The sequence below is a fragment of the Bubalus kerabau genome, chromosome 4 (assembly GCF_029407905.1).
Source record: "Bubalus kerabau isolate K-KA32 ecotype Philippines breed swamp buffalo chromosome 4, PCC_UOA_SB_1v2, whole genome shotgun sequence".
Classification (NCBI taxonomy): Eukaryota; Metazoa; Chordata; class Mammalia; order Artiodactyla; family Bovidae; genus Bubalus; species Bubalus kerabau.
The window spans coordinates 180823701-180849785 of record NC_073627.1 but is presented as its reverse complement, the minus strand read 5'-3'; the positions used below and the strand labels follow the sequence as shown (position 1 = coordinate 180849785).

Sequence of the window (26085 nt, the reverse complement as noted above, 5' to 3'; positions counted from 1 at the left end):
GTATAGGCGCAGAGACACAGCCCTGAAAGTAAGTATTTCAAGCATGCACTGGCCACGAACTTAAAAAACGCTTAGCCGTTTCCCTCCCAGCTGCCCTCTGCCACAGGTTTAGCGACGTCCCTCTGGTTCTCAGGGACGCGCTCCGCCCCGCCCCCTCGCTCCCGCCCCCCCCCCCAGGCCCCACCCACCACGGCCGGAACCGGAACCGCGCCGGCCTTCGGCTCCTGCACCGGGCATGCGCGGGAGCAGGCGCGCGCAGGCGCAGACGCCGCGGAAGCGCCGAGTCCCGTCCCGGCTTCCTCCGGCTTCTCCCGGACCCGGGTCACAGCCGCAGGTGACCCTTCCCCCAACCCCGGGGGGCGAGGGGGCTGATGAGGACAGGGCCCGGGCTGTGGAGAGGGGGTAGTGCCGTCTCCAGCTTCAGCCCCTGGGGTGGGAGGGTCTGCTCCCGGGTCTCTCCTCCCAGGAGGTCTCTACCCCCATGTCTCTCCTCCCCTGGAGTCTCTCCTCCCAGGTCTCGCATCCAGAGGGTCTCTCTTCCCAGGGGGTCTCTCCACCCAGGTCTCCCCTACTCCTGGGTCTCTCCTCCGCGGAGGTCTCTCCTCCGCGGAGGTCTCTCCTCCGCGGAGGTCTCTCCTCCGCGGAGGTCTCTCCTCCGCGGAGGTCTCTCCTCCGCGGAGGTCTCTCCTCCGCGGAGGTCTCCTCCCAGGGGTCTCTCCCGCCAGGTCTCCGCTGCTCCTTGGTCTCTCCTCCCGGGGGTCTCTTCCCCCCAGGTCTCCGCTGCTCCTTGGTCTCTCCTGCCCGGGGGTCTCTCCTGCCCGGGGACTCGTCTCTGTCCCGCCTCCCTCCGGGCCCAGCATGACCCTGAGGGTCCGGAGCGTGAGCTTTGGGTGCCTGCCCTTTGCAGGGGCGGCCGTTGGCTCCACATCCCTGGAGCGGCCCCCACACCGGGCGCTGAAAGCTCAGGAGGGTCTGCGCCCCGGGGCCCAGCTGTAGTACTCAGTGACTCGTTCCTCCTGGCCTCTTCTGTAGATGGACGTTTACAGTAACCTGCCCAAGCGGACTCAGGGTCGTGAGGACAGAACGCGACGGTCTGTGTAAAGGCCTATCAGTCTGTATGTAAAAGCTGGCTGACGCTTTCCAGAGCATCTTGCAGGACAAAGCTGACTGGTGGAGTATGTATACTGAGAAGAATTGAAAACATGTAGAGCGTAAGGTTCAAAGAAGTGCTCTAGATGTGCCTGTTTTTCTCACCTAGTCCACAAGAGTTTAACCCCAATGAAGCATTTCCTTGGACTTGCAGTTTACACCTTCTTATGGCTACTGGGAAACATCATATTTAAATACCTGTTTCTTTTTGCAAATTCAGGAGGCTGTACTGTACGGCAGTGAGTGCAGCTCTCTGTGTAATGGGCTGGGGGGAAGGACGGCTGCAAATAGAATAATACAGTCACCAGTCCTCACGTTCTGTGACCCCTAACAGGATCTTCACTGTTCCAGGACAGCCTGTTACCACTCTCCTTTATCATTAAAATGATAGTTACCAGTTCATGTGCACCTCTTGCTGTTTAATCTTCATGACCGCAATCTTCAGATGAGGAAGCAGAGACTAAAGGATTAAGTCATTTTCAGAGGTCACTTGGTAGTGAGCCCAAGCCTCAAGCAGTCATTCCAAGCTCTCCCTGCCTTACCCTCTGCTTTCAGTCTTGACCTGTCTCAGCAGCCATACAAGGACAGCAGAGGCAGAAAAACCTGTGTAGGAATCTCATCTCCATCAGTTGACAGCATCAGGCAAATCAGTTGACCTCTGCTGTGTGATGGAGCTTATGCCTTGTAAGTTGGTCCTAAGGCTTAAATATGATAATACATGTAAAATGCTTGATCTGTGGTGAGTGTTCTCTCCATGGGGGCCTTTCCAATTGTATACTAATTAGATTCCTACCTCATGGCACAGTTCTTTCATGGAAATATGGTTTCCATTATTGCAATCTGGTAAAAGATTTGTAATTGCAGTCTTGTGTCCAGAAAGGGAGCCTAAAGAGCATAGTTTTCATTGTTCTTAGTGCATTTAAATCACTTAAAAATATTTTAAGGCATTAATTAAGCTTATGTGCAAAGAACTCAACCAGACAAAGAGAAAGTCTGACCTCTTTGCCAGCATCCTGATGCCGGATGTCCGCTTAAAACCACGTCTGTGGCTCCATGTGTGCTGTGTGTTAGTTGGTCCATCGTGTCTGACTCTGCGACTGTGGACTGTAGCCCACCGGGCTCCTCTGTCCGTGGGATTCTCCAGGCAACAACCCTGAGGTGGGTTGCCACACTCTTCCCCAGGCGGTCTCCCCAGCCCAGCGGTCACGCCGGTGTCTCGTGCCCCCTGCACTGGCAGGTGTGGACTTTGCCACGAGTGCCCTGTGAGCGTTTATTAAATCAGTAGCAGGAGAAGCGAAGATTTATATCTCATGCAGATCAAGGACAGATACATGTGTTTTTCAGTTTTTAAAGTATGAAATGCAAAGGCTGCATGTAACGGACATGGAAAACACAAAGTCAAGTGCAGACTTGGCTTCTGGCGCCGGCGTTGCCGACGGCTTAGACCCATGCGCCGCCCCCATCGATCCTTTCCTCGAGGCCTCTTCCAGCCCGCTCCCCAGTCCAACTGTGCGTTATTATCACCTTGTTTTTCTGTTTGTATTCCTAAAATAATATATTGTTTGAGTTTCTTGTTTGAACTTCAGGTAGAAAGTCATCATACTGTTTATTTTCCTACCCATTCGGTGTGTAGAATTAGATTTGTGAGGTGCAGACATTGAAGCGTTCGCTGTAGGATAGCTCGTTCATTTTCACCGCAGTTTGAGTATACTACTGTTTCTTTGTTATGGCATCTACAGGCAGTTGTTTCCAGGGTTTAAATCTTGGGAAAAAGGGCGGTATTTTGTTTGGACTTCCCGTGCGCAGGACTTCCTCCATGACACATAAGTAATGGGACCATATTTGGCTCAGCCAGGACTCTTGAGATTGAAAAAAGGTGCTGAATTTTACTGTAACCATTGGTACAATGTGGAATCATCCTAATAAAGTCAAATTGTACGGCTGTTTAAGTCACAGGACACATGCTTGTGAATGTGTATCCCTTTCACCTTGTTCAGGATACTTTTTTGTTGGATCACTTATAATCCTGTTGATTTGTAGGAATTTTTACACCTTGATATTAAGAAGTGTAACAATATCAAGCGTAGGTGACTGTGTTGAACAGGAAGATTACTTACACACACCACCACCAGGTGTGTAAACTGGTACATGCACTTAGTTAAACAGTTTGGTGTTACCTGATGAAGAACTGTACTCTCCACAAAGCGCCCATGAGCTTTCACACATACAGCAGGAGGCATGTACAGGAATAGTCATAGCAGCACTGTTTGTATTCAAAAACGTAACACCTCAAGAAGAATAGATATATCAGGACTTCCTCTGGCGGTCCAGTGGTTAAAACCCTGTGCTCCCAATACATGGGGCACAGGTTCGCTCCCTGGTCAGGGAACTAAGATTCCACGCGCCGCATGATGGGGCCAAAAAAAAAAAGTAATGGATACTAGGTTGTGGAACCATCACACAGCAGAGCATCATCATCAAAACAGGAATCACAGCTTCATGCTGCTTACAGGAATGAGTCTCAAGGTTAAAAGTGGAGGAGAAATTGAAGTAAAAAGCAAAAATCGAACATGTTGTTTGAGGAAATACACTTGGAAAATGGAAGAAGAACAAGAGTAGTACAGATCTCAGAATATTAGGTCTGAAAAGGGAGTTAGGACGTATTATATCAGCTACAGGTTATAAATATTGTAGCACTCAGTGTTTGATAAAAATGGTTTATAGAAAATTTGCCTTCAGAAGAGTCAGAGAGAGTGACAAGAACCTTCTCAGGTTTTCTAGGGAAAGACGTCAGAAGGCTGAGGCGGGGCTTTCGCCGCTGCCCGCTGCCACCTGGATCCCTCTTTCTCTCGCGGCGGGGCCAGAGGCCGTGCCACGTGTGTCGCAGTTAACTTCGTTTTCTCTGTCGTTGCGTGGAGTGCAGGGTAATGACTCAGACACGGGGGCACTCAGATGACAGTGATTACTGACTTGCAAGACTTTTCGGCCCAACTCTTCAACCTCTGGTAATGGTTTCTAACAAAGGTGTAGCTTTTATTTAGAGATTACAGTAAACAATTTAATTTTTACCCTGGGTTGGGCATCATCTGTGTAGACGGTGTCACTAGGAAAGAGGTGGACTTGACTTTTCAAAGTCAGATTGGAATAGAAACAAAGATACTGGAGAGAATCAAAGTATTGTTACAGACTGAGTGTTCCTTTTTACTTGGCTTGCTTCCTTTCAGATGGTGTTTTCTTTAAAAACATATTTTAAGTGAGTTGGTAAACATGGAATTGCTTGTCAGAGAGCTTTATTCTTTGCCGAGCTATTCAGAAAGGCTCAGTTCAGTTCAGTCACTCAGTCGTGTCCATCTCTTTGTGACCCCCCGGACTGCAGTACGCCAGGTGTCCCTGTCCATCACCAACTCCTGGAGCTTGCTCAGACTCATGTCCATCGAGTTGGTGATGCCATCCAACCATCTCATCCTCTCTCCCCTTCTCCTCCCGCCTTCACTCTTTCCCAGCATCAGGGTCTTTTCAGTTGAGTCAGCTTTTCACATCAGGTGGCCAAAGTATTGGAGTTTCAGCTTCTGCATCAGTCCTTCCAATGAATACTCAGGATCTGCTTTAGGATGGACTGGTTGGATCTCCTTGCATCCAAGGGACTCTCAAGAGTCTTATCCAACACCACAGTTCAAAAGCATCAATTCATCAGTGCTCAGCTTTCATTATAGTTCAACTCTCATATCCATACATGACTACTGGAAAAACCATAGCTTTGACTAGACTTACGTTTGTTGGCAAAGTAACATCTCTGCCTTTTAATATGCTCTCTAGGTTGGTCATAGCTTTTCTTCCAAGGAGCATGTATCTTTTAATTTCATGACTGCAGTCGCCATCTGCAGTGATTTTGGAGTCCAAGAAAATAAACTCTTTCACTGTTTCCATTGTTTCCCCACCAATTTTCCATGAAGTGATGGGATCAGATGCCATGATCTTCATTTTCTGAATGTTGAGTTTTAAGCCAACTGTTTCACTCTCCTCTTTCACTTTCATCAAGAGGCTTTTGAGTTCCTCTTCACTTTCTGCCATAAGGGTGGTGTCATCTGCATATCTGAGGTTATTGATATTTCTCCCTGCAATCTTGATTCCAGCTTGTGCTTCTTCCAGCCCAGAGTTTTGCATGATGTACTCTGCATATAAGTTAAATAAGCAGGGTGACAATATACAGCTTTGATGTACTCCTTTCCCTATTTGGAACCAGTCTGTTGTTCCATGTCCAGTTCTGTTGCTTCTTGACCTACATAGAGATTTCTCAGGAGGCAGGTCAGGTGGTCTGGTCTTCCCATCTCTTGAAGAATTTTCCATAGTTTGTTGTGATCCACACAGTCAAAGGCTTTGGCATAGTCAGTAAAGAAGAAGTAGATGTTTTGCTAGAACGTTCTTGCTTTTTTGATGATCCAGTGGATGTTGGCAATTTGATCTCTGGTTTCTCTACCATTTCTAAATCCATCTTGAACATCTAGAAGTTCGTGGTTCACATACTGCTGAAGCCTGGCTTGGAGAATTTTGAGCATTACTTTACTAGCTTGTGAGATGAGTGCAATCGTGCGGTAGTTTGAGCATTCTTTGGCATTTCCTTTCTTTGGGATTGGAATGAAAACTGACCTTTTCCACTCCTGTGGCCACTGCTGAGTTTTCCAAATTTGCTGGTGTATTGAGTGTAGCACTGTGACAACATCATCTTTTAGGATTTGAAATAGCTCAACTGGAATTCCATCACCTCCACTAGCCTTGTTCATAGTGATGCTTCCTATGGCCCACTTAACTTCACATTCCAGGATGTCTGGCTCAAGGTGAGTGATCACACCATCGTGATTATCTGGACCGTGAAGATCTATTTTGTATAGTTCTTCTGTGCATTCTTGCCAGCTCTTCTTAATACCTTCTGCCTCTGTTAGGTCCCTACCATTTCTGTCCTTTATTGTGCCCTTGGTATCTCTAATTTTCTTGAAGAGATCTCTAGTCTTTCCTGTTTTATTGTTTTCCTCTATTTCTTTGCATTGATCACTGAGGAAGACTTTCTTAATCTCTCGCTATTCTTTGGAACTCTGCATTCAAATGGGTATATCTTTGCTTTTCTCCTTTGCCTTTCTCTTTCTCCTTTGCCTCTCCGTTCTCCTTTCCTCTTCTCTTTTCAGCTATTTGTAAGGCCTCCTCAGACAAGCATTTTGCCTTTTTGCATTTCTTTTTCTTGGGGATGGTCTTGATCACTGCCTCCTATACAGTGTCACAAACCTCTGTCCATAGTTCTTCAGGCACTCTATCAGATCAAGTCCCTTGAATCTATTTCTCACTTCCACTGTATAATAGTAAGGGATTTGATTCAGGTCATACCTGAATGGTCTAGTGGTTTTCCCTACTTTCTTCAATTTAAGTCTGAATTTGGCAATAGGGAGTTCATGATCTGAGCCACAGTCAGCTCCAGGTCTTGTTCTTGCTGACTGTATAGAGCTTCTCCACCTCTGGCTGCAAGGAATGTAATCAGTCTGATTTCGGTATTGACCATCTGGTGATGTCCATGTGTAGATTCTTCTCTTGTGTTGTTGGAAGAGGGTGTTTGAGAAAGGTTGCATTCCCTTATCAATAAGTAAATGTCCCATAAATTCCCCAAAACTGTCAATTCTAAAAATCTTTGCCTACTTCACAAGTCAGATTTTGAAAAATCATAGCTTTAACCTGGGGTTCTTTAATTGTTGCTGAAGTCGTTGCTTCTTGTCGTAAGGATCCAGTCTACATAACAATGGGTTAGTGACGAGTCTCCTCTTACTGCCGTTGCCCTGTGGAATGTAGTTCAAGGCCATCTATGATTCCAGTAAGACAAAAGCATTCTAATAGTAACCGAGATGTAAGCTGTTGAGGTTGACGTGTCTTTGTCTGTATCAGGTGGCCATGGAGAATACCGAAGGTGCCAGCCAGCACGTGCCCGAGCAGAGTGCGCCTGCCCAGGGGCCAGCGCAGAGCATCGCTCCGCAGGGGCCTCAGGGAGACCAGGGGCAGCTTCTTTACCACGAGGAAACCATCGATCTCGGCGGAGACGAGTTCGAGTCCGAGGACTCGAATAATTTCGCGGATAAGCTCGATGAGCCCCTGATGGAGAGCGTGCTCATCTCCGACTCCCCAAACAACAGCGAGGACGACGCGGGTGACCTGGGGTGTCTGCAGGACGTGGGGGACCCCGCCGAGGGCAGCGGCGATCACAGACTGGGGCCCGGCGCAGAAGAGGGTGCGCTGGGCTCTCTCAGTGACGGCGGTGAGAGTGATGGCGGGGACATGCCTCAGGACGTCTCGGACATGACCCCTAACGGCAGAGCATCGTTGAAAGAGGACCCCGAGCGGAGCGATGTGGAAGACCCGCCTGCTTTTGAACATAGGGGCGGAGAGGACCCAGGCCCGGGGGCTGCGCGGGTGCCCACGGCAGGGCCACCATCCGGCACGCCACCCCGGCAGCCAGCCCCCAAGGACGAGCCGGTGCCCGTGTGCACCATCTTTAGCCAGCCACCCCCCGGCGCCCAGCCCCCAGCCCTGCGTGACGGCTTTGAGTCCCAGATGGTGAAATCCCCCAGCTTCAGCAGCGCCAGCGAGGCTGCCCCCAGGACCCCACCCCAGGTGGTCCAGCCAAGCCCCAGCCTGAGCAAGTTCTTTGGCGATCCGACCGGCAGCAGCTCCTTGGCCTCGGACTTCTTTGATTCCTTCACAACCTCCACCTTCATCTCCGTCAGTAACCCCAACGCCAGCCCTTCCATTCCGGAAAGCCTGTCTTCGCTGGCCGCTACCCCTGTGGGAGGAAGCTCGCCGGGCTCCGTGGAAGCTGCCTCCTCCCCAGGGGTGCAGAGGTCAGGGTCGAGTGTCTCCACGGTTCCTCTGGAGATCTCGCAGTCCCCGAAGCCGTTCTCACAGATCCAGGCGGTGTTCGCTGGCAGCGAGGACCCCTTTGCCACTGCCCTGAGCATTAGCGAGATGGACCGGAGAAGCGACGCCTGGATCCCCGGGGATGCAACCAGGAGTGTGCTGACCTCGGTCGCCACACAGCAGTACGGCACGGTGTTCGTGGACAAGGAGGACCTCACCATGCCTGGCCTCAAGTTCGACAACATCCAGGTGAGGGCAGAGGGCCTTCAGCGCGTAGGTGGGCCGGTGGGCGCGCTCGGTGAGCTGGGAAAGTCCCGGCCAATGTCCTTGCTTCTCATCTGACTCTGTTTCGTGTATGTTCATATGGAAAAGGCCTGTCGAGCTTTGAAAAACACTGATTGTTTTCAGCAGTTCCCAAGGTTCTCATCTTGAGAGTGTTTGCTGTGATGTCACCAGGTAATTTGAAACCCTGTTGATTTCTCTGATCAAAGGTCTTTAAGGTGCTTAAAGAGTCTTAGAAATAGTTTCCAGCAAGGGAGCCGCATGACAGCTCTCTGGAGAAGCTGTGAACTGTGTGATTGGTTTATTATAACAGCTGAGCTCGCGTAGATGATAAATCCCCTTTCCTCTCCTTTTAGATATGGAAAAATGTGTTTGCGTTACACACAATGTGCTCTATATTGGAAGAGTTCTTACCGATTTGGTTAAAAAAAGATACAGATGGTCTCTCAATAAATCACAAGATTATAAATATGTAATCGTAAAATAAATAAATACTATATATTGTAAATAACAACATTAAAAAGTTCAATCTTAGCAGTCATCGAAGTAGATGAAGTTATTTTCACTTTCTGTTGTCTGAGTATTTATAATTATTCTGTGTCTGTTAGAATGTGAGGAAGCAGCCAGCTTCGGCAGCCCTGAGGGGACTGATAATTCGGCACAAACTTTCTCAAATGTTAAAGTGTGTGTCCAAACGTGCATGTGCTTTGACCAGAAATCCCACCCTGAGTAGTTACTTATGAGGAAACAATCTCACTGATGTATGAATAGCCAGCTTTCAGGATGCCCATCAGAGTGAGGTTTAAAATTGGAAAGAATCTGAAAGCATCTCGGAGTCCATTGTCAGGAGGCTAGTTGAATACATTCGCCACATCTCGTCTCTTCAGTGGAATGTTTACATATTTAACTGAAAAAATGATGTTATGGTCTCGTCGGTGGTACCAGTGGTAAAGAATCCGCCTGCCAATGCAGGAGACACAGAGGTAAGGTTCAATCCCTGAGTTGGGAAGATCCCCCGGAGGAGGGCATGGCAGCCCGCTCCAGTATTCTTGCCTGGGAAATCCCATGGACAGAGGAGCCTGGTGGGCTATGATCCATGGGGTCACAAAGAGTCGGACACGACTAAAGCGACTTAGCACACATGCACGCACAAAAATAATGTTATATTCAAATAAGTATTTTTATTTATGAAAACATGAAGATAATGTTATGATAAAATACTTAGTGAGATTCATAATTTGTTAAGTTTGAAAGCCCAGGTACAGGAAGGCACATAGCATGCCTTACATGGTAACGTTTTCATGGGTGTGCGCACGTCCCCCTGAGGTGAGCTCGGCTGCGTATTGGGTGGGATCTGCAGGGTCTGTGCCTTGTGTCCCGCGCTGTCCGCTCCGGGAACTGAAGGGGCTCCTCCCGGGCCAGGCGTTCCCCTTCCCCCACCACGGCCTGGTCAGAAAGCCACGCGGGTTGGGGCCCCGACCCTGCGAGGCCGATCCTGTGGAGAAGCAACGCGGCTGCTGGAGAGGTGAGCCAAAGAAGAAGTCGTCATCATCTTTGATGACTGATAAGATTGAGCTTTTTAATGTTGTTATTTACAATATATAGTATTTATTTATTTTATGATTACATATTTATATATCTTGTAATTTATTGAGAGACCATCTGTATTTTTTTTTAACCAAATCAGTAAGAACTCTTTCTATATAAAGCACATTCGCATGTAACACAAACACATTTTTCCATATCTAAAAGGAGAGGAAAGGGGATTTATCATCTACGGGAGCTCAGCTGCTATAATAAACTGATCACACAGTTTACAACTTCTCCAGAGAGCTGTCATGCAGCTCCCTTGCTGGAAACTCCCCAGCTGTCTCTCTGGGGAGTGTGAGTGAAAGTCTCTGAGTCTCTTTGCGACCCCATGGACTATACACTCCATAGAATTCTCCAGGCCAGACTACTGGAGTGGGTAACCTTTCCCTTCTCCAGGGATTTTCCCATCCCAGGAATCGAACCAGGGTCTCCTACATTGTGGGCGGATTCTTTACCAGCTGAGCTGCAAGGGAAGCCCAAGAATATTGGAGTGGGTAGCCTATCCCTTCGCCAGCAGATCTTCCCAACCCAGGTCTCTGTGGGGAGCTGATGCGAGAGCCTGCAGATGTGGACGTCCTTGCGTGCTCTCTTCGGGTACTTGCTGGCGAGACACGTCTTCCCTGGGGGCTCGCCAGGCACCGTCCCCGCCCTCTCCAGCAGAACGTATTGGGCGTGAATTTGCCTTCCCCGGCCTCCTCAGTGAATCCCAGTTACAGGCTCAGATGTCAGGGGCGTTTGTGGGTCAGCATTGATGCCTTGACCCCGTGGTCCGCGGGGCGGTCCCGGGCCCAGGGCTCCTCAGGTCTGTTTGGGGCCACGCAGAGCTGCTTCACTCTGGCCGCCTGAAGGGCTGGGCTGAGTGCGGCACTCATGGGCCGGAGGCGCTGAACGCCCCGTGACGCCCTTCAGGGAAGCAGGTCAGTCACTCCTGAGCTAAGAAACAACGTGCTGATGCTTGCTGCTGGGTGAGCCCAGGCGACTCGAGCTCGGAGGCCGTTCCCGCCAGTGGGAAGCATGGGTTGTGACAGCCCCTCAGAGCTCGGACGCTTCCATGGGGCTGATCGTGGAGTAAGCAGGGCATTCGGCGGTCAGCCAGGGCCAGGCGCCCGCTGCCGGGATAGAACGCACCCTGCGGCCAGCCGGGAGACGCTGCGTGTCCTTTCTGCTCCCTTTAAGTCCTTGAGCGGTGTCTTCCTCCCTCTTGTGGTCCACAGTGATTGTTTTGGAAACCTCATGGTGGATTGAAATATGAATTCAGAGTGGTTCCTGAAAGGCCTTTGACTTTCCCGTGGAACCAGTGTGCGGGTTGGTTCTTCACCTGTGTCTCTTCAGTCGTGTATTACTCTTCAAAGAACTTTTCATAGAAAAGAAAAAGTGTGTGGTTTATGCCAGAAATGCTGTGTTCATTTTCCAGAGGAGTTAGGTCGGTCCAGCACGCGTGGTAACTCGCTGTGCACACCAGGCTTTTAAGATGCCAACCAAGGGTGTGTTGGGTTCGCCTGTTCGCGCGCTCCTGCCCTCGCCACTGTTGCTGTTGCGACGCTGCACCAGCTTTTCTGAGACACTTGGCAGCTTTTCCAAATTGCTCCCCTGTTGGTGCCAAATGAAAGATTCCTTCCCTGGTGGCTCAGACAGCAAAGCGTCTGCCTGCAATGCTCAATCCCTGGGTCAGGAAGATCCCCTGGAGAAGGAAATGGCACCCCACTCCAGGACTCTTGCCTGGAAAATCCCATGGATGGAGGAGCCTGGCGGGCTACAGTCCACAAGGTCACAAAGAGTTGGACCCGACTGAGCGACCTCACTGTCACTTTCACTTCTTAAGAAATGAAATATGGGCCGAGGGGAAGTGTTACCTTGTTTCTTTGTGAAGTGACCTCGTAGAGCAGTCTGAGTTAAGGTAGAGGCCACGCAGGTGAGCATGTAACTCTGCATCCAACCGCAGAAGCTTCAAAAGAGGAGTGTCGGCATTTCTAACTATTCAGAGTCTTGCTAGCCTGCATTCTTGAAGAACTGGATGCAAAGTTGGTGGGGAGATGACTGTTCAGAAACGTTTAGAACCAGGAAAGAATGGAAGTTGGAGAGTATTTCTATGAAGGTCGTTCAGTGAGGGGGGGCAGTTCCACAGACCAGAGTTGGCAGCAAGTCGGTGCCAACTGTGAGGGGGTGACGGGGACAGCAGGGGCCTCGGGGTGCTCTGGCCTCGCAGGGGGCTCTGCGAACCCGACATCTGCACCTGAGGCTGAGCCTCTCCTCCGCCCGGGTCTGATTCTGCTCCCGGATCCTGCCCCCGGCCCCCACACTGTGGATGTGACGGGAGTCCCACCCGGGAAGCAGGCAGACCCCGTCACCGCTTTCCCGCTCGTGGCCGGACGCTGTCCTTCCAGCACCGCTGCCCGTGACCGGGCGTCCCTGACGGTAGAGCTTACAGGCCATGCCCCGTGAGTCAGCCGCTTTATGTTCCACGTGGACATCGTCCACTAAAACCTCGAAGGTGCCAATGAAGCCGTCCGCACGCAGCAGGAGGGAAGCGGCCCATCCTCTGCACACGGAGGGCCAGCCACAGACTCCCGTTCGCGCGGTCTGCCACCGCCCCGCCCTGGGCACACCCGAGGGAGTGCTGAGCGGAAGGGGTCCGTGGGGTTCTAGGTGGGTCCCCCCCAGGTGCAGGGAGATAGCTCTCCAAACATCACAGGAGGGGGCCGCTCGCCTCACTCCAGTGACCGTGGAGTGTCTGCAGCCAAGGCGCCAGGACCCCCGTATCAGAACCGCCCCGGCCAAGCGGTGGGAGCCCGTCAAGTCAGGACGTTTTGTCGTCTGTGGGCTTTCAGGGTGAGTGCTGGTCAGCCCCACGGTGCCCCTGTCTCGAGCATCCTGTGCTAACTAACTGGCAGAACCGAAAGGGCGGGCAGCGTCTGCAGTGTGGGCTGGCTACCAAGGGTGCTGCAAGGTCGAAGGACTCAGACTGCTCCTCCAGGCTCCGCGGCTTTAGGGTGAGTCTGCCCTTCCATGGTTCGCAGGCCCTCTGCCCGGATGCAGCTCTTTGTCTGCTCGGAGGCGCCTGTGTGCAGAGCTCTGTGCAGCCGTGCGCCTGCCTCCTTGCTCCGCCCTCTGATTACCCTCCTGGATCAGTCAGCTCCTGCCAGGGCATTTGAACTATTTCACCTTATTCTCTGGAGGCAGAAGCTGTAACCCTGCTGCTTCCAGGCCTCTGCCCCGCATGAGGAAGAGGTGCAGCTTGGCCTCTGAGATCCAGGCTCAGGGCCCGGGACCCCCACTGCCAGGCTGTGCCCTCCCCTCCTCCAGCAGCAGGAGGCAGCTGAGCCTGCCGCAGCCTTCCTGCGTGCCCGGCACACACCAGCCGTGCGGGCGATTGCGGGAGAGGAGCCTTGCCTCTGAGCGGAGCTGCTTTGACTTGTTTCCTCAGCATGGCGGGCGCAGGTCGCCCCGAGCTGCAGGCTCTCCTCTGTCACCGTCTGTGTCAGCGGTCCGCCCCTGCCCCTCCCCGGTCTCTCCCTGGGCACTGGGCCACAGATGGTCACTCCTGTCCGTGCTCCCTCTACAGTCACTCAGCCCGGGCGCAGGCGGGGCTAACCCGAGGCTGGGTCGGGGGCCCCTGTGCAGAGTCCTGTGCAGCTGCCCCCCAACAGACGGCCCTGCTTGGGCTGGGGGGACGCGGCCCTAGGGGATGGCGATGCCCCGGGCCACCACTCACTGCTCTGGCTGAGCCCCGGGGACCCCCGGAGGCCCAGGCCAGGGGGCTGTGGTGTGGGCTGTGGGCAGAAGGCTCAGGCCTGCCCGCCCAGCCTGGGCTCCTCCCAGGGGCAGCGTCCCCTCTCACACCACGAGCCCCGGCCCCCTCCAGCACACCACGGCCACTGCTGACTTACCACCTCCTCTCCAGGAGAAAGCAACTCTAAACAACAAGTCTTACCAGCGATTGGGGCGCTATAGCGTCTGGTTAGTTGCAGCTCATAACTGCATTTTAGCCTCGATACACCAGTGGGAAGATAAAAGAAATTTTGGTTAGCTGTGAGTTTCACTTAGCTGAGTTTAATTAGCATTCTATTGTCCTGACATATTTCTCTTATATTCTTTCCAGGGAGATGCAGTTAAAGACTTAATGCTTCGCTTCCTGGGTGAAAAAGCTGCAGCAAAGAGACAAGTCCTAACCGCCAGCTCGGTGGAACAATCTTTTGTTGGATTGAAGCAGCTCATTGTAAGTAACAGTGTATTTGATTTTCCGTGTAAGTTCTTCCTCCCTTCGTGATGTTTTTCCGAAGGCCAGTCACTCTCAGTGTCTCATCCTTGGCCCTTGCACAGAGATGGGGTTCTGTTGGATCAGATAACCAGTCCTGAGCAACAGAGAGCATCATACAATATGTGAATTCTTTGAGGCAGTATATACTTTTATTAAATATACTTCATCAAAATAACTAGAGTGAAGTAATCATACATTGATTTTCTGAAAGAACTCTGTTTTCTACACTTGGTGTAGAAGGTTTATTACTAAATTAGCAGACTCCCCAGAAGCGCACACAAAAGCCTTTCTTTATTCATTAACAAGACTGAGTGTAGGCGCCCTGGCTGAGCCGCAGTCATGGAGCAGAAGGGGGGACTCTGATCGCAGGCACCCTGACCCTGGCGGGCGGTGCTTCCGGGGGCCTGTGGGCCGCTGGAAACCATCTGCCCCACAGCATCTTTCATGATGTTACAAAAGTGCAAGTGAACACTTGCTCAGGTGGTTTGCTGACATTTTCACATTAAAGTTTAGGTTTTTGGTTTTTTTTTAGTAAATGTAAATCATATGTTTCATTGAGTTTCTTTCATTGAAGTGATTCTAGAATTCTTCCCATGAATGAGAAGCTGTGGGAAGGGAATATGAGGAGATACTCAGTTTTTAAAGGGAGAGAGGAGAGCTCATCTGTAAGTGTGCACTGGCCCCTGTTCATGGAGCCGCAGGTGTGGGAGTGACGGTGTGCACGGCCGTGTGCGTCTGGTGGAATGGCCCTTCTGCCTTGGGGGCGGCCGCTCTCACTCCCTTTCCGTGGCCTTGAGCACCTGCTGTGCGGCAGCGCCACGAGCAGGCGGCTGTATTTGAAGCGTGACCTGTAACTGTGAGCTCGGACGGGACACACGAAGCCTCACACAGGCGTTGTCGTTAATCCTCAGGCGATCTTTTTACGTCTCTTCGTTATTCTTGGTGTCAAGTATATGCAGTTTGGTTTGATTTTTCTCACACTTTGCAAATATTTGAGGCCGGTAGAAATTATATTAACAGTGCTAGCAAGGAGACCTGTTTAAGGCGGGAAGTGTATTCGAGGAAAGACCGTTACCTTGCCCTGGTATTTTAACTACATCCTAAAACAATCGCATTCGTCTTTAAGACTAGGAAAGTTTCTCAGCACATTTTCCTAAGTAACGTCAGAGTGTTCCAAGATTGCCATTTTTGGGGGAATGAACGTCGCGGCCCGTGGAGAGGGACATTTTAATCGCGTCCTTGGTGTCACACGTGACGCTGATGATTGCGTTTGAGTCTCAGGCGGGAAAAGTTAGGTGCATACTGTTGGTTACTTGAATGATTTTTATTGGACTGTTTTTCTCCTCTTCTGGAAGTTCTGGAATGTTCAGTTATGTTCAGTTTCTCAAACAGAGTCTCTATCTTATTTCTTAGTTTTAAAACAATATTTTGAAATGTAGATCTTTTTTCTCATATATAACTACCTTTAATATCAGAGTTCTGCATGTCATATACAGTAATGAAGAGATTTTCATAAGATCTTCTCCACAGTGCTTGAAGATTAGAACGGTATATTTAAATTCTAGCTTTAAAAAACAATTTTTTCACCAAACATGGAAAAGACCCTGATGCTAGGAAAGCTTGAAGGCAGGAGGAGAAGGGGACGGCAGAGGACGAGATGGCTGGATGGTATCGCCGACTCAGTGGGCGTGGGTTTGAGCTCCGGGAGCTGGTGACGGACAGGGAGGCCCGAGGTGTTGCAGTCCATGCAGTTTAAGCAAGCTCCGGGAGCTGGTGACGGACAGGGAGGCCCGAGGTGTTGCAGTCCATGGGGTTGCAAAGAGTCAGACACGACTGAGCGACTGAGCTGAATAAATGATTAAAAATAGTAAAATGCACCACGTGAAAAGCCTTATGCTCTTGCTATAAATTTTGTACTGAGATGTGTTTTCTGTCATTCGAACCAGACCATTATTAAAAATGAAGCAGAAACCTGCTACCCTAGTATTCGCTTTTTTAGTTAACGTAAGTGTTTTAAAAAGTGGCTTCTTCCCTGACTGAAGATAACAAGCAAACGTGTTAATATTCCTGTTAGTTTCTTCTTCCCGACGCCTGACTCAGCCGCCGCCCCCACCTCGGCCCTACACTCACAGGCTCCACACGCATCTCACAGCACCCGAGTCGCCGTGGCCGAAAGTGGGAAGCAGTCAGGCTGCCTTCGGTGGCAGTAGTGCTAAAGAACCACGTGCCAGGGCAGGGGCCGTAAGAAACGCAGGGTCGGCCTCTGGCTGGGAAGACCCCCTGGAGAAGGGAATGGCACCCCACTCTAGTCTTGTTGCCTGGAGAATCCCACGGACAGAGGAGCCTGCTGGGCTACAGTCCATGGGGTCGCAGGGTCAGACACGACGGAAGCGACCTAGCAGTCAGGCACGCAAGCTGCCTTTCAGCAGATGAATGGGTGGCGATGACTCCCATGACGGTGGCCCGTCATTCAGCACTGACAAGCCTTGATTGTTGAGTCAAGAGGAGCCCTGAGGAGCCTGGGGCCGGGGGGTCAGGTGGGGTGCATTAGGGCATATGGCCCATAACCCCGGAGCTGGGAGTAAGGCACACCAGCATGCTTCCTGATCCAGCTGCACTCGGTATGCTGGGTTTGTGTGCATGCACACACAGAAACACACCCTGACACACTCACAGAGACACAGACACGAAAGACATACACACACGCAGAGACAGAGACACACACTGATACACAGACACACACACACACAGGAAGACGAGGAAAGGGGCCTCCTCCTCACGGAGCTGGTGCTGGCTGCACCAGAGGAGGAAGCGTGAGCTCCTGCTGACGGCAGCGGAGGCCCGGCCCGCTCTCCAGGCGCCCTCAGCTTCTTGTTCTAGAAGCACTTTGTAAGCACAGAATGCCCAGAGCATCCTTTAAAAAGAACCCAGCGGGCTAACTTCCGGCTCCCTCTCTGGACCTGAGGTTAACAGGGCCCAGGGTGAGTGTTCACCTGCTCCGGCACGCGGGCGGCCCCGAGGCCCGGCCTGTGCGCTGAGGGCAGCAGGCAGTGCCTGTCCTTGGGGACCGCACACCAAGCGTCCTCCTGCAGCCTCTTCAGGGATCGGACGGTCCCTCTGATGACGTTCCTCCTCCCGTCGGCCTGGTGGCCCTCCTTCCTGCATCCCTCAGGCAGCGATGAGCAGCTGAGACCGAGTCCCTGCGCCCCTGCAGCGCCTCGGCGGGGCTCCTGTGGGTCCCGTCCCGACAGGGAGCTGCGTGCAGACACGCGGCCCAGGTCGTGATGCGTCAGCGCGGCTCGCTGGTCGTCTTTGGTGTTGACAGCGCAGAACCCTGTTAAGCGTTTTAAACCACTGACAGTCACATGCAGACCTTAGGCACAAATAAACGCTTCCAGGGCAGGTTAAAATGAAATATTGACTGCGGTTTAATTTAAGAAAACTCACAAGATGGAGTTACCTTGCTAAACAGGAAACAGCCTGATGGGTTTGGGGGCAGAGCGGGGCTTTCCAACAAGAGTTTTGCTCCTGGGGTTCTATCCGTGGTTACGTTTTAAGGGTTTATCTTTGGCTCGTCTTGAAGGGCGTCTGCGGTTGGTGCCTGTGTGGCCTGCGCGTCTGAGCACCAAGCCCATGGTGGTCGTCCCCGGGGTGACTGCCCCCAGGGTGACCATCTCCAGGGTGGCCGTCCCCATGACCCCTGGGTGGCCGTCCCCATGGTGACCATCTCTGTGACCCCGGGGTGATCATCCCCAGGGGGGCCGTCCCCATGACCCCTAGGTGACCATCCCCGGGGTGACCATCCCCGGGGTGGCCGGCCCCGTGGTGGCTATCCCTGGGGCGGCCCCTGTGGTGACCATCCCTGTGACCCCAGGGTGACCATCCCCAGGGCGGCCCCCATGGTAACCGTCCCCATGGTGACCCCATGGTGACCGTCCGTGTCTTACAGAGCTGCAAGAACTGGCGGGCGGCGGTGGACCTGTGCGGGCGGCTGCTCACGGCCCACGGCCAAGGCTACGGCAAGAGCGGGCTGCCGACCAGCCACACGGCAGACTCCCTGCAGGTACGGCTGCGTCCTCCCCAGGCCACTGTCACCTGGGGACAGCGAAGGCTGCAGTGGTTCACGTGTGGAGAGCGGGTTCTGAACAGCAGGAAAGCCCTCCGAGGAGAGGGGGCAGCTGCCCAAGTCCTCGAGCCCGCCGCCCCGGCCGCGGTCTCTCATGCTGGCGTCCCTGGGAGCCCCCTCCCCAGCCAGACCATCCCCCAGGCTCTCCGGGTCCCTCAACAGCCGGGGAGGGGAGGGACTCCAAGGCCCCAGGCACAGCAGCTGTGCCGCACTCCCCGACCGTGCCCGCCACCAGGGCAGTCCTCAGCGGACGTGGCTTCAGCTGCCAGCAGCTCTCTCCACTGCTGCTCCAAAAGCACCACTGAGTCCTGCCCCTGGCCCCGCTGTCAGGCAGTCCCCTTCCCTTGCCCCAGGCAGCCCCCTGCCCCCTGCCCCAGGTCTCTTTGAACCTCACTTCTCTCATCAGTGGGACAAGGCTGACTCGGGTTCACCCCCGCGGCCCCTGCAGTTGCCAGGGTCTCCAGTCCTGCCCTCTCACTTGGCGGCCATCGTTTTCCGGAAGGGACCCTGCGTTCCAGCCGCTTGGAGTCGGCTGTGCACCCCTTCCTGCTCCATCAGGTGCCCCGGGTCTCCCCACTTCTCGTGGAGAGTCCAGGTCCCGCACCAGTGCCCTCGCCTACCGCCCCCGCTCGGTCCAGCTGCCCCGCCTCCGCCACCTCCCCAGCTGGACTATGCTTTCCTTCAGGCAGGGAGCGTCTTTTTTTATACCCATTTTTATAAACTTGTAGTTATGCAAATTTCCAAGAAAGAGCGTTAGTTTGGGAAGTGAGTGAAAGTCACTCAGTCATGTCCGACTCTTTGTGACCCCATGGACTGCACAGTCCATGGAATTCTCCGGGCCAGAATCCTGGAGTGGGTGGCCTTTCCCTTCCCCAGGGGATCTTCCCCACCCAGGGATCGAACCCAGTCTCCCTCATGAGCCCCCAGGAAGTGTTAGTTTAGCCCTTGTTTAAATCTGTTTGAAATCAAGCTCTGACATCACATTAACAGCCTCGGGGACTTTGCCGGTAGGTGGTCTTACAGGCCGTTCAGCACAGCCTAAATGACAGTAAACTGCATTTAAAGAGGCGCCTGCGTTTAAAGCACTCAGTGGGGTGTAGGAGCCTCTGGGTAACCGTCGCGTGCCTCGTGTTCTGTGCTTTCAGCTCTGGTTTGTGTGCCTCGTGTTCTGTGCTTTCAGCTCTGGTTTGTGAGGCTGGCGCTGCTGGTGAAGCTGGGCCTGTTCCAGAACGCCGACATGGAGTTCGAGCCCTTCGGCGACCTGGACCAGCCAGACCTCTACTACGAGTACTACCCGCACGTGTACCCGGGGCGCAGGGGTAAGGGGCGGTGGCGGGCGGCGTGGGCTCCCCTCGGCTCGTGGCTCAGCTGCTTCTCTGCGCTGTGTCTCCTTGAAGCTCAGCCCCATCTCTGTGGGGATGCAGGGGAGACTGGGGCTGCACTGTCTTAGTTCCTGGCGCTTCCTCCTCTGTCACCATCTCACTCACGTAATGGGCTGATGGGAGCTGGTCTGTGTTGCCCCGAGTTTCCCCAGACTTGGAGGAGGATTTGCAGCGTGGGGGACTTTGAGACCCCTGGCATTAAAGTTCTGTCTCCTCTTCTGACTGCGGGAACTTCGCCCTTGTGGAGGAGGAGGGGAGGCAGGCTTTCAAGCCCGGAACAGGGCAGGCGTCCGGCGGTCGCCCTGATGAAGCTGGCTCACGGTGCTGATGAGGCCGCCGGCCGGGCAGCGTGGATGCAGGAGGGGCAGCAGACCCCATCCCACGTTAGTGAAACATCCGGCCCCCCAGTGGCCCCCCAGGTCCAGAAGGTCTCCAGAAGACCAAGGGGGAAGGGACCAAAGCCAGGAGCCCCGTGAGCAACATTCAGGGGTGCGGCCCCAGGCAGAGGGGATGGTCCTGGTCATTAAGGGGTAGGTGGGAGCTGTGCCCACCCGGCTTTGTCTCACCCGGTGTGACTCCTGTGGCGGGTCTGACAGTGTCTGCACGGGGTGGGCAGGGCCCCACCTCCTCTCAGAGTCCCCCCCACACTCCCCCAGGGACCCCCACCTCCTCTCAGAGTCCCCCCCACACTCCCCCAGCGAGCCCCCACCTCCTCTCTGAGTCCCCCACACTCATCCCAGGACCCCCACCTCCTCTCAGAGTCCCCCCCACACTCCCCCAGGGACCCCCACCTCCTCTCAGAGTCCCCCACACACTCCCCCAGGGAGCCCCACCTCCTCTCAGAGTCCCCCCCACACTCCCCCAGGGAGCCCCACCTCCTCTCTGAGTCCCCCCCACACTCCCCCAGGGAGCCCCACCTCCTCTCAGAGTCCCCCCCACACTCCCCCAGGGAACCCCACCTCCTCTCTCAGAGTCCCCCCCACACTCCCCCAGGGAGCCCCCACCTCCTCTCTGAGTCCCCCCCACACTCCCCCAGGGACCCCCACCTCCTCTCTGAGTCCCCCCCACACTCACCCAGGGACCCCCACCTCCTCTCTCAGAGTCCCCCCCACACTCTCCCAGCGAGCCCCCACCTCCTCTCTGAGAGTCCCCCCCACACTCACCCCAGGGACCCCCACCTCCTCTCTCAGAGTCCCCCCCACACTCTCCCAGCGAGCCCCCACCTCCTCTCTGAGAGTCCCCCCCACACTCCCCCAGGGAGCCCCCACCTCCTCTCAGAGTCCCCCCCACACTCACCCCAGGGACCCCCACCTCCTCTCTGAGAGTCCCCCCCACACTCACCCCAGGGACCCCCACCTCCTCTCAGAGTCCCCCCCACACTCATCCCAGGACCCCCACCTTGTCTCTCAGAGTCCTCCCCACACTCACCCCAGGGACCCCCGCCTCCTCTCTGAGAGTCCCCCCCACACTCCCCCAGGGAGCCCCCACCTCCTCTCAGAGTCCCCCCCACACTCTCCCAGCGAGCCCCCACCTCGTCTCTCAGAGTCCCCCCCACACTCATCCCAGGACCCCCACCTCATCTCTCAGAGTCCCCCCCACACTCCCCCAGGGAGCCCCCACCTCATCTCTCAGTGTCCCCCACACACTCACCCCAGAGCCCCCACCTCCTCTCCCAGTGACCCCCCCACACTCCCAGCGAGCCCCTACCTCCTCTCAGAGTCCCCCCTACACTCTCCCAGGGAGCCCCCACCTCATCTCTCAGTGTCCCCCACACACTCACCCCAGAGCCCCCACCTCCTCTCCCAGTGACCCCCTACACTCACCCAGAGCCCCCACCTCCTCTCCCAATGACCCCCCCACACTCCTCCAGGGAGCCCCCACCTCATCTCTCAGTGTCCCCCACACACTCACCCCAGAGCCCCCACCTCATCCCTCTGTGACCCCCCCCACATTCTCCCCAGGACCCCCCACCTGGTCTCTCTGTGACCCCCGCACACTCACTGGGACGCCCCTCAGCCCAGGGAGCAGGCCACTGCCCCTCTGCTCCATAAGGCACGTCCATGCATTCAGCTCTGTGCGCGTCACAGGGGCCCAGCGTCCCCTGGCTGTCGGGGGCCGCGTCCCCACTGGGGAGTGAGTGCCAGAACTTCCTTGTTCACATTTCCAAGCCTTCGCGGTCTGTCCCTCCCAGAAAAGACAGCGGGCAGCCTCCTGCCCCCCGAGCGCCAGGCTCTGTGGCCTCTGCTTGCAGGGAGAGGCGTTCTGTGGAGACGCAGCAGGCACCTACAGGGGAGGTTTGGGACGTTTCTCTTCAAAAGATTCCACCTGAAAGCTTTGATGATCGGGAGACGACTCTCCCGTGCTTCTGACAAGGAGCAGCCCTGTTTTCCTCCAGCCTAGGAAAAAGAAAAACAGTTTCTTGGCACCATGTCCCAGCTCTGGCCAGGTCAGCCCCCGCCTGGCCTGCGTGCGTGCCCCCGCCAGCCTCACTGCCCCTGGGTGCCCCCAGCCATGCCGTGAGCGGGACCCCGTGCTGGGCCCAGGGGTGGGCAGCCGGTGCTGACGGCCGGTCTGTCTGCTACTAACAGAGTCAGACCTCCGAGCACACAGGCAGGCGCCGTAAGACTCACAGCTGCGTAAAAATGCTGATTTTCTTTTCCTGCTGAGACCCACGTAAATTGTAAGTTCAAACAACTGTTCATACATCAGCTACTTTTAATTTACTGCAGGCTAAGAATGAGACGAGCTGGGACTTCCCGTATGGCCCAGTGTCTAAGACTCCAAGCTCCCAGGACAGGGGACATGGGTTCAGTCCCTGCTTAGGGAGCTGGATCCCATGTGCCGCAGCTAAGACTTGGCACAGCTAAATAAACATGTTTTCCTAAAAAAAGAACGATAGGAGACGGAGAAGGAGGTATTTCCAGGGCGGCCAGTGAACACGTCCAGCCCTGACCACGCCGAGTGCTCAGCAGCCCTGGGGTCCTGGTTGATGATGCCAGGCAGGGTGCTGGACCAGGTCCATTTGGGCACTGCTCCCTCTCCTCGGGGACAGAGGTTCGCGGAGATGACACCTAGCTTCCCGTGAAGTGAGAACCCAGGCCCTCGGGCCCAGGCATGGGACGGTGCGTTGCCCACCCACCCCCAGCTCTCGGGACATCAGTACGCAGACTGAGCAGGCTTCCCATCCCGGCTGGAATTGCAGCGTGTTGTCTTAGGATAAAGAGGAGCTGGTCGCCCTGCAGCATTAAGCAGCTAATTTAAGTTATGAAATAGACATAAATCATACGTATATTTTAGCTAAAGCGTGCTAACATTCCTCCATAATGGTATGTTCAATGTTTACCAATTTTTCTTTCCATTTTGTGGTATAACAAGCGTAAATGTGATGTTTTGATTCATTCGTTTCATTTTAGCTTGCAATACGTAAGCAAAGCAGGTCATTAAACTGTGCTGTAAAAAAGAAGCTGTAACGATATAAACAAATAACTTTTATGAATGAGCTTTAATATGTTTTATTTAAATATTGGGCATAGTTTTTACCCATTCAGAGTATTCAAAACAAGTCATAATGAATCACTAGCTAATATCATGAAATTTCCCTTTTTCATTTTCATCCAAGAAAGGAAGACTTTTGTGGTCTTCTGTATGTCTCTGATACTTGTAGCAATTTCATGGAGTTCCTTGCAGGGGATTGTGGTTTCCACACACTCAGGCTGCCTTTTAGTTGGTTGTTCGGAGTCTCTCCTTGTTCTAATGAAACAGTGATGCCGGTCACTGAACAGACCCAGGCCTGAGCAGGCTGGGCCGGGGCCCAGGGAGCCCTTCCTGCGGCCCTCTCCCCACGGGGCCCTGGCCCGCGTCCTCCCCCTGGATCGCCGCTCCTCCTCACTGCGGGTGCAGCCCTGTACCTCAGGGCCTACAGGTTGGGTCAGAGGCTGCTCACGTCTGCGCAGTGCTCGGCTGCGGCGTGTACAAACCCTGGCTGGGGGCCATGAGCAGACAGCTCGCGCCTCCCCTGGGCCCGCGTGACCCCACACCCGGCTCTGACGGCCCCGAGGCCCCTGTCAGCCCCTCCCGCCCGCGTCCGCAAGGGTGAACCGCCGCTGCTCTCTAGGCCCTGCCTGCTCTCCCTCCAGAATCACACAACGCACATGTCTAGTTCCCAGGCTGGATGCAGACACTTGTGAGCAGGGGAGCTCACACAATGGCCGAGAATTAACCCCTCGGCACGTTCCAGGTGTCCCCGTTTGTTTCCCGTGAGGCGACTGAACCACCCCCGGAGTGAACGTCCTCTGTGCCGGTCGGGTTTCCGGCTCACCTCCCTCTGCCAGCACTCTTCTGAGTTGGGCAACTCAGGCGGGTCTTCCTCAGTCCGAAGAGGCTGGTCCTGGGTCCTGCCGCCTTTCACATGGCTCACCCTTTCTGCGAACTCAGGCGTCTGCAGTCTTTTCCTGGAACAGACGGTCAGAGACACGGCCTCTTCGGTCGGCCTCCATCTCCATCAGGACAGCGGGGCGAAGCCGCCTCTGCCCTCCTCCAGACGCAGGAAACAGGGAGACGCGTGCGTGCCCACGGCCTGCATCAGATACAGCGCTCGAGACGCTGCTGGGCGCCTGGCCGTCCGGAACTCCCCGTCTGCCGTGGGGCTTGGGGGCAGCACCGAATGACCCCTTAGTAATGAGTTATCTAGGACTTGCTCGGGCTGCCTCTTTGTTTCCAGCATCTGCACGGGTGAGACATACTATGCCATCAGCCTGGCACAGACGTCCCCGACCTGTGTCCCCACGTCGGAGCATAGAAAGCTGGGGTGCCAGGGGTCAGGGAGACCAGGGAGGGTCCAGGGAAGCGAGCCCAGAGCAGCGGTCAGGCAGCAGGCCCTGCCGCCTGGACAGCGAGAGGCCCTGCCCAGCTTTGCGAGGGTGAGCTGGGCCTGCTGATCGTGGAGTCTGTGCTCTGCTGGGCGTCCGTCAGGCACCATGCTGTCGCATCTGCCCCTCGGGCCTCACAGCCGCCTGGCTGTGTCCAGCTCCCTGTCCCGTGCCGGTAGCCGGAGCGCTGGAGGGAAGGCGCCGCCTGCCCAGCACATGGGGCCAGTGGGTGGCCGGAGGCCCAGCCCATCCACGCCGGGAAGTCTTGCGCCTGCTGAGGGAGGCAGGCCACTGGGGTCAGGCCGGCATCCCTGCTCTTGCCTTCCAGGCCCGCTGCCCGGCGGGCTGTGATTCCTCGGGCACCTGCTGTGGTGCTGGCGGCCGAGCGGGCCTGCAGTCCTGCGGGGACTCCAGAGCGTGAGCGGTGTAGGAACGGTTGCTCTTAGTGCTTCCTACATGATTCCTGGAAGCGCTTCTACAGGGTTTACGACGAGCTAGAAGTCGGCGGGTCATGACCACACACGGGACCTTCCGGCAAGTCGGTCTCCTTCCAGATTCTGACACATGCCCTGTTTCAAGGCGCGTGCTCCCTGCCGGGGAGACGGGCCCCTGACTGGCACGGCGCCACACGGGTGGTGTTGCTGGACTCCGCTGGCCTGAAGGGTTTCACCGATTCCCGGTGACTCTTCACACGCAGCGAGGCCGGGTTTGCCGGACCGAGAGAGCCAGTTTAAAGGTACTTTTGTTTGTATTTCTTTAAAGTAGGAAAGGCCTGACTTATGTCACAGCAGCGTCTGCTGTTTTACCGAAGGGCCTGCAGGGTTCGCTTGGGGCCGGCGGCCGCGTCCCGTCGTCTGCGCGTCCAGCGCCTGCACTTGTGCTTGGCACCAAAGCCTGCCGAGGGGTGGCTCTCCCACTGCGCTGTTCAGGCTGGACGCAGCCGGTGGCGCTTCTCCTGCCGCCCCTTTTCTTGTCCCGACTCCGAGCCGTGTTTCTCTAGGGAGGGGCACTTTCCCTGTGTGTCGTGACGTTGTGTGTGCTTCCCTTGTGGCTTCTGTCCTTTGAGATGTGGAAGCTGCACCAGCCCAGAGGTGCCAAGAGAGAAGGGGGAAGCCGCCTCCCACCTGAGCCTGGCTGTCTCGGGCCCCCAGGAAGGGGGAAGCCGCCTCCCACCTGAGCCCGCTGTCTCGGGGCCCCCAGGAAGGGGGAAGCCGCCTCCCACCTGAGCCCACTATCTCGGGGCCCCCAGGAAGGGGGAAGCCGCCTCCCACCTGAGCCCACTATCTCGGGGCCCCCAGGAAGGGGGAAGCCGCCTCCCACCTGAGCCCACTATCTCGGGGCCCCCAGGAAGGGGGAAGCTGCCTCCCACCTGAGCCCAGCTGTCTCGGGCCCCCAGGAAGGGGGAAGCCGCCTCCCACCTGAGCCCGCTGTCTCGGGTCCCCCAGGAAGGGGGAAGCCGCCTCTCACCTGAGCCCGGCTGTCTCGGGGCCCCCCCAGGAAAGTCACGGGCAAAGGGTGACGTGTTTATGGGATGCCAGC

General features: G+C 55.0%; 1 protein-coding gene across 2 annotated transcripts in view; it reads left to right on the top strand.

The window, feature by feature from the left end:
- Positions 1-220: 220 nt before the first annotated feature.
- The window catches only part of TRAPPC12 (trafficking protein particle complex subunit 12), a 36748-nt gene continuing 10883 nt past the window's right edge, over positions 221-26085 (top strand). Inside the window, exons 1-6 of one of the 2 annotated variants that reach the window (XM_055579529.1) lie at positions 221-334; positions 1033-1175; positions 7075-8289; positions 14012-14128; positions 18120-18233; positions 19477-19615. In XM_055579529.1, the coding sequence (XP_055435504.1) occupies positions 7081-8289; positions 14012-14128; positions 18120-18233; positions 19477-19615 (1579 nt within the window). In that variant the 5' untranslated portion in view covers positions 221-334; positions 1033-1175; positions 7075-7080. The remainder of the gene's footprint in view (positions 335-1032; positions 1176-7074; positions 8290-14011; positions 14129-18119; positions 18234-19476; positions 19616-26085) is intronic. The other variant, XM_055579528.1, reaches the window with a different exon arrangement.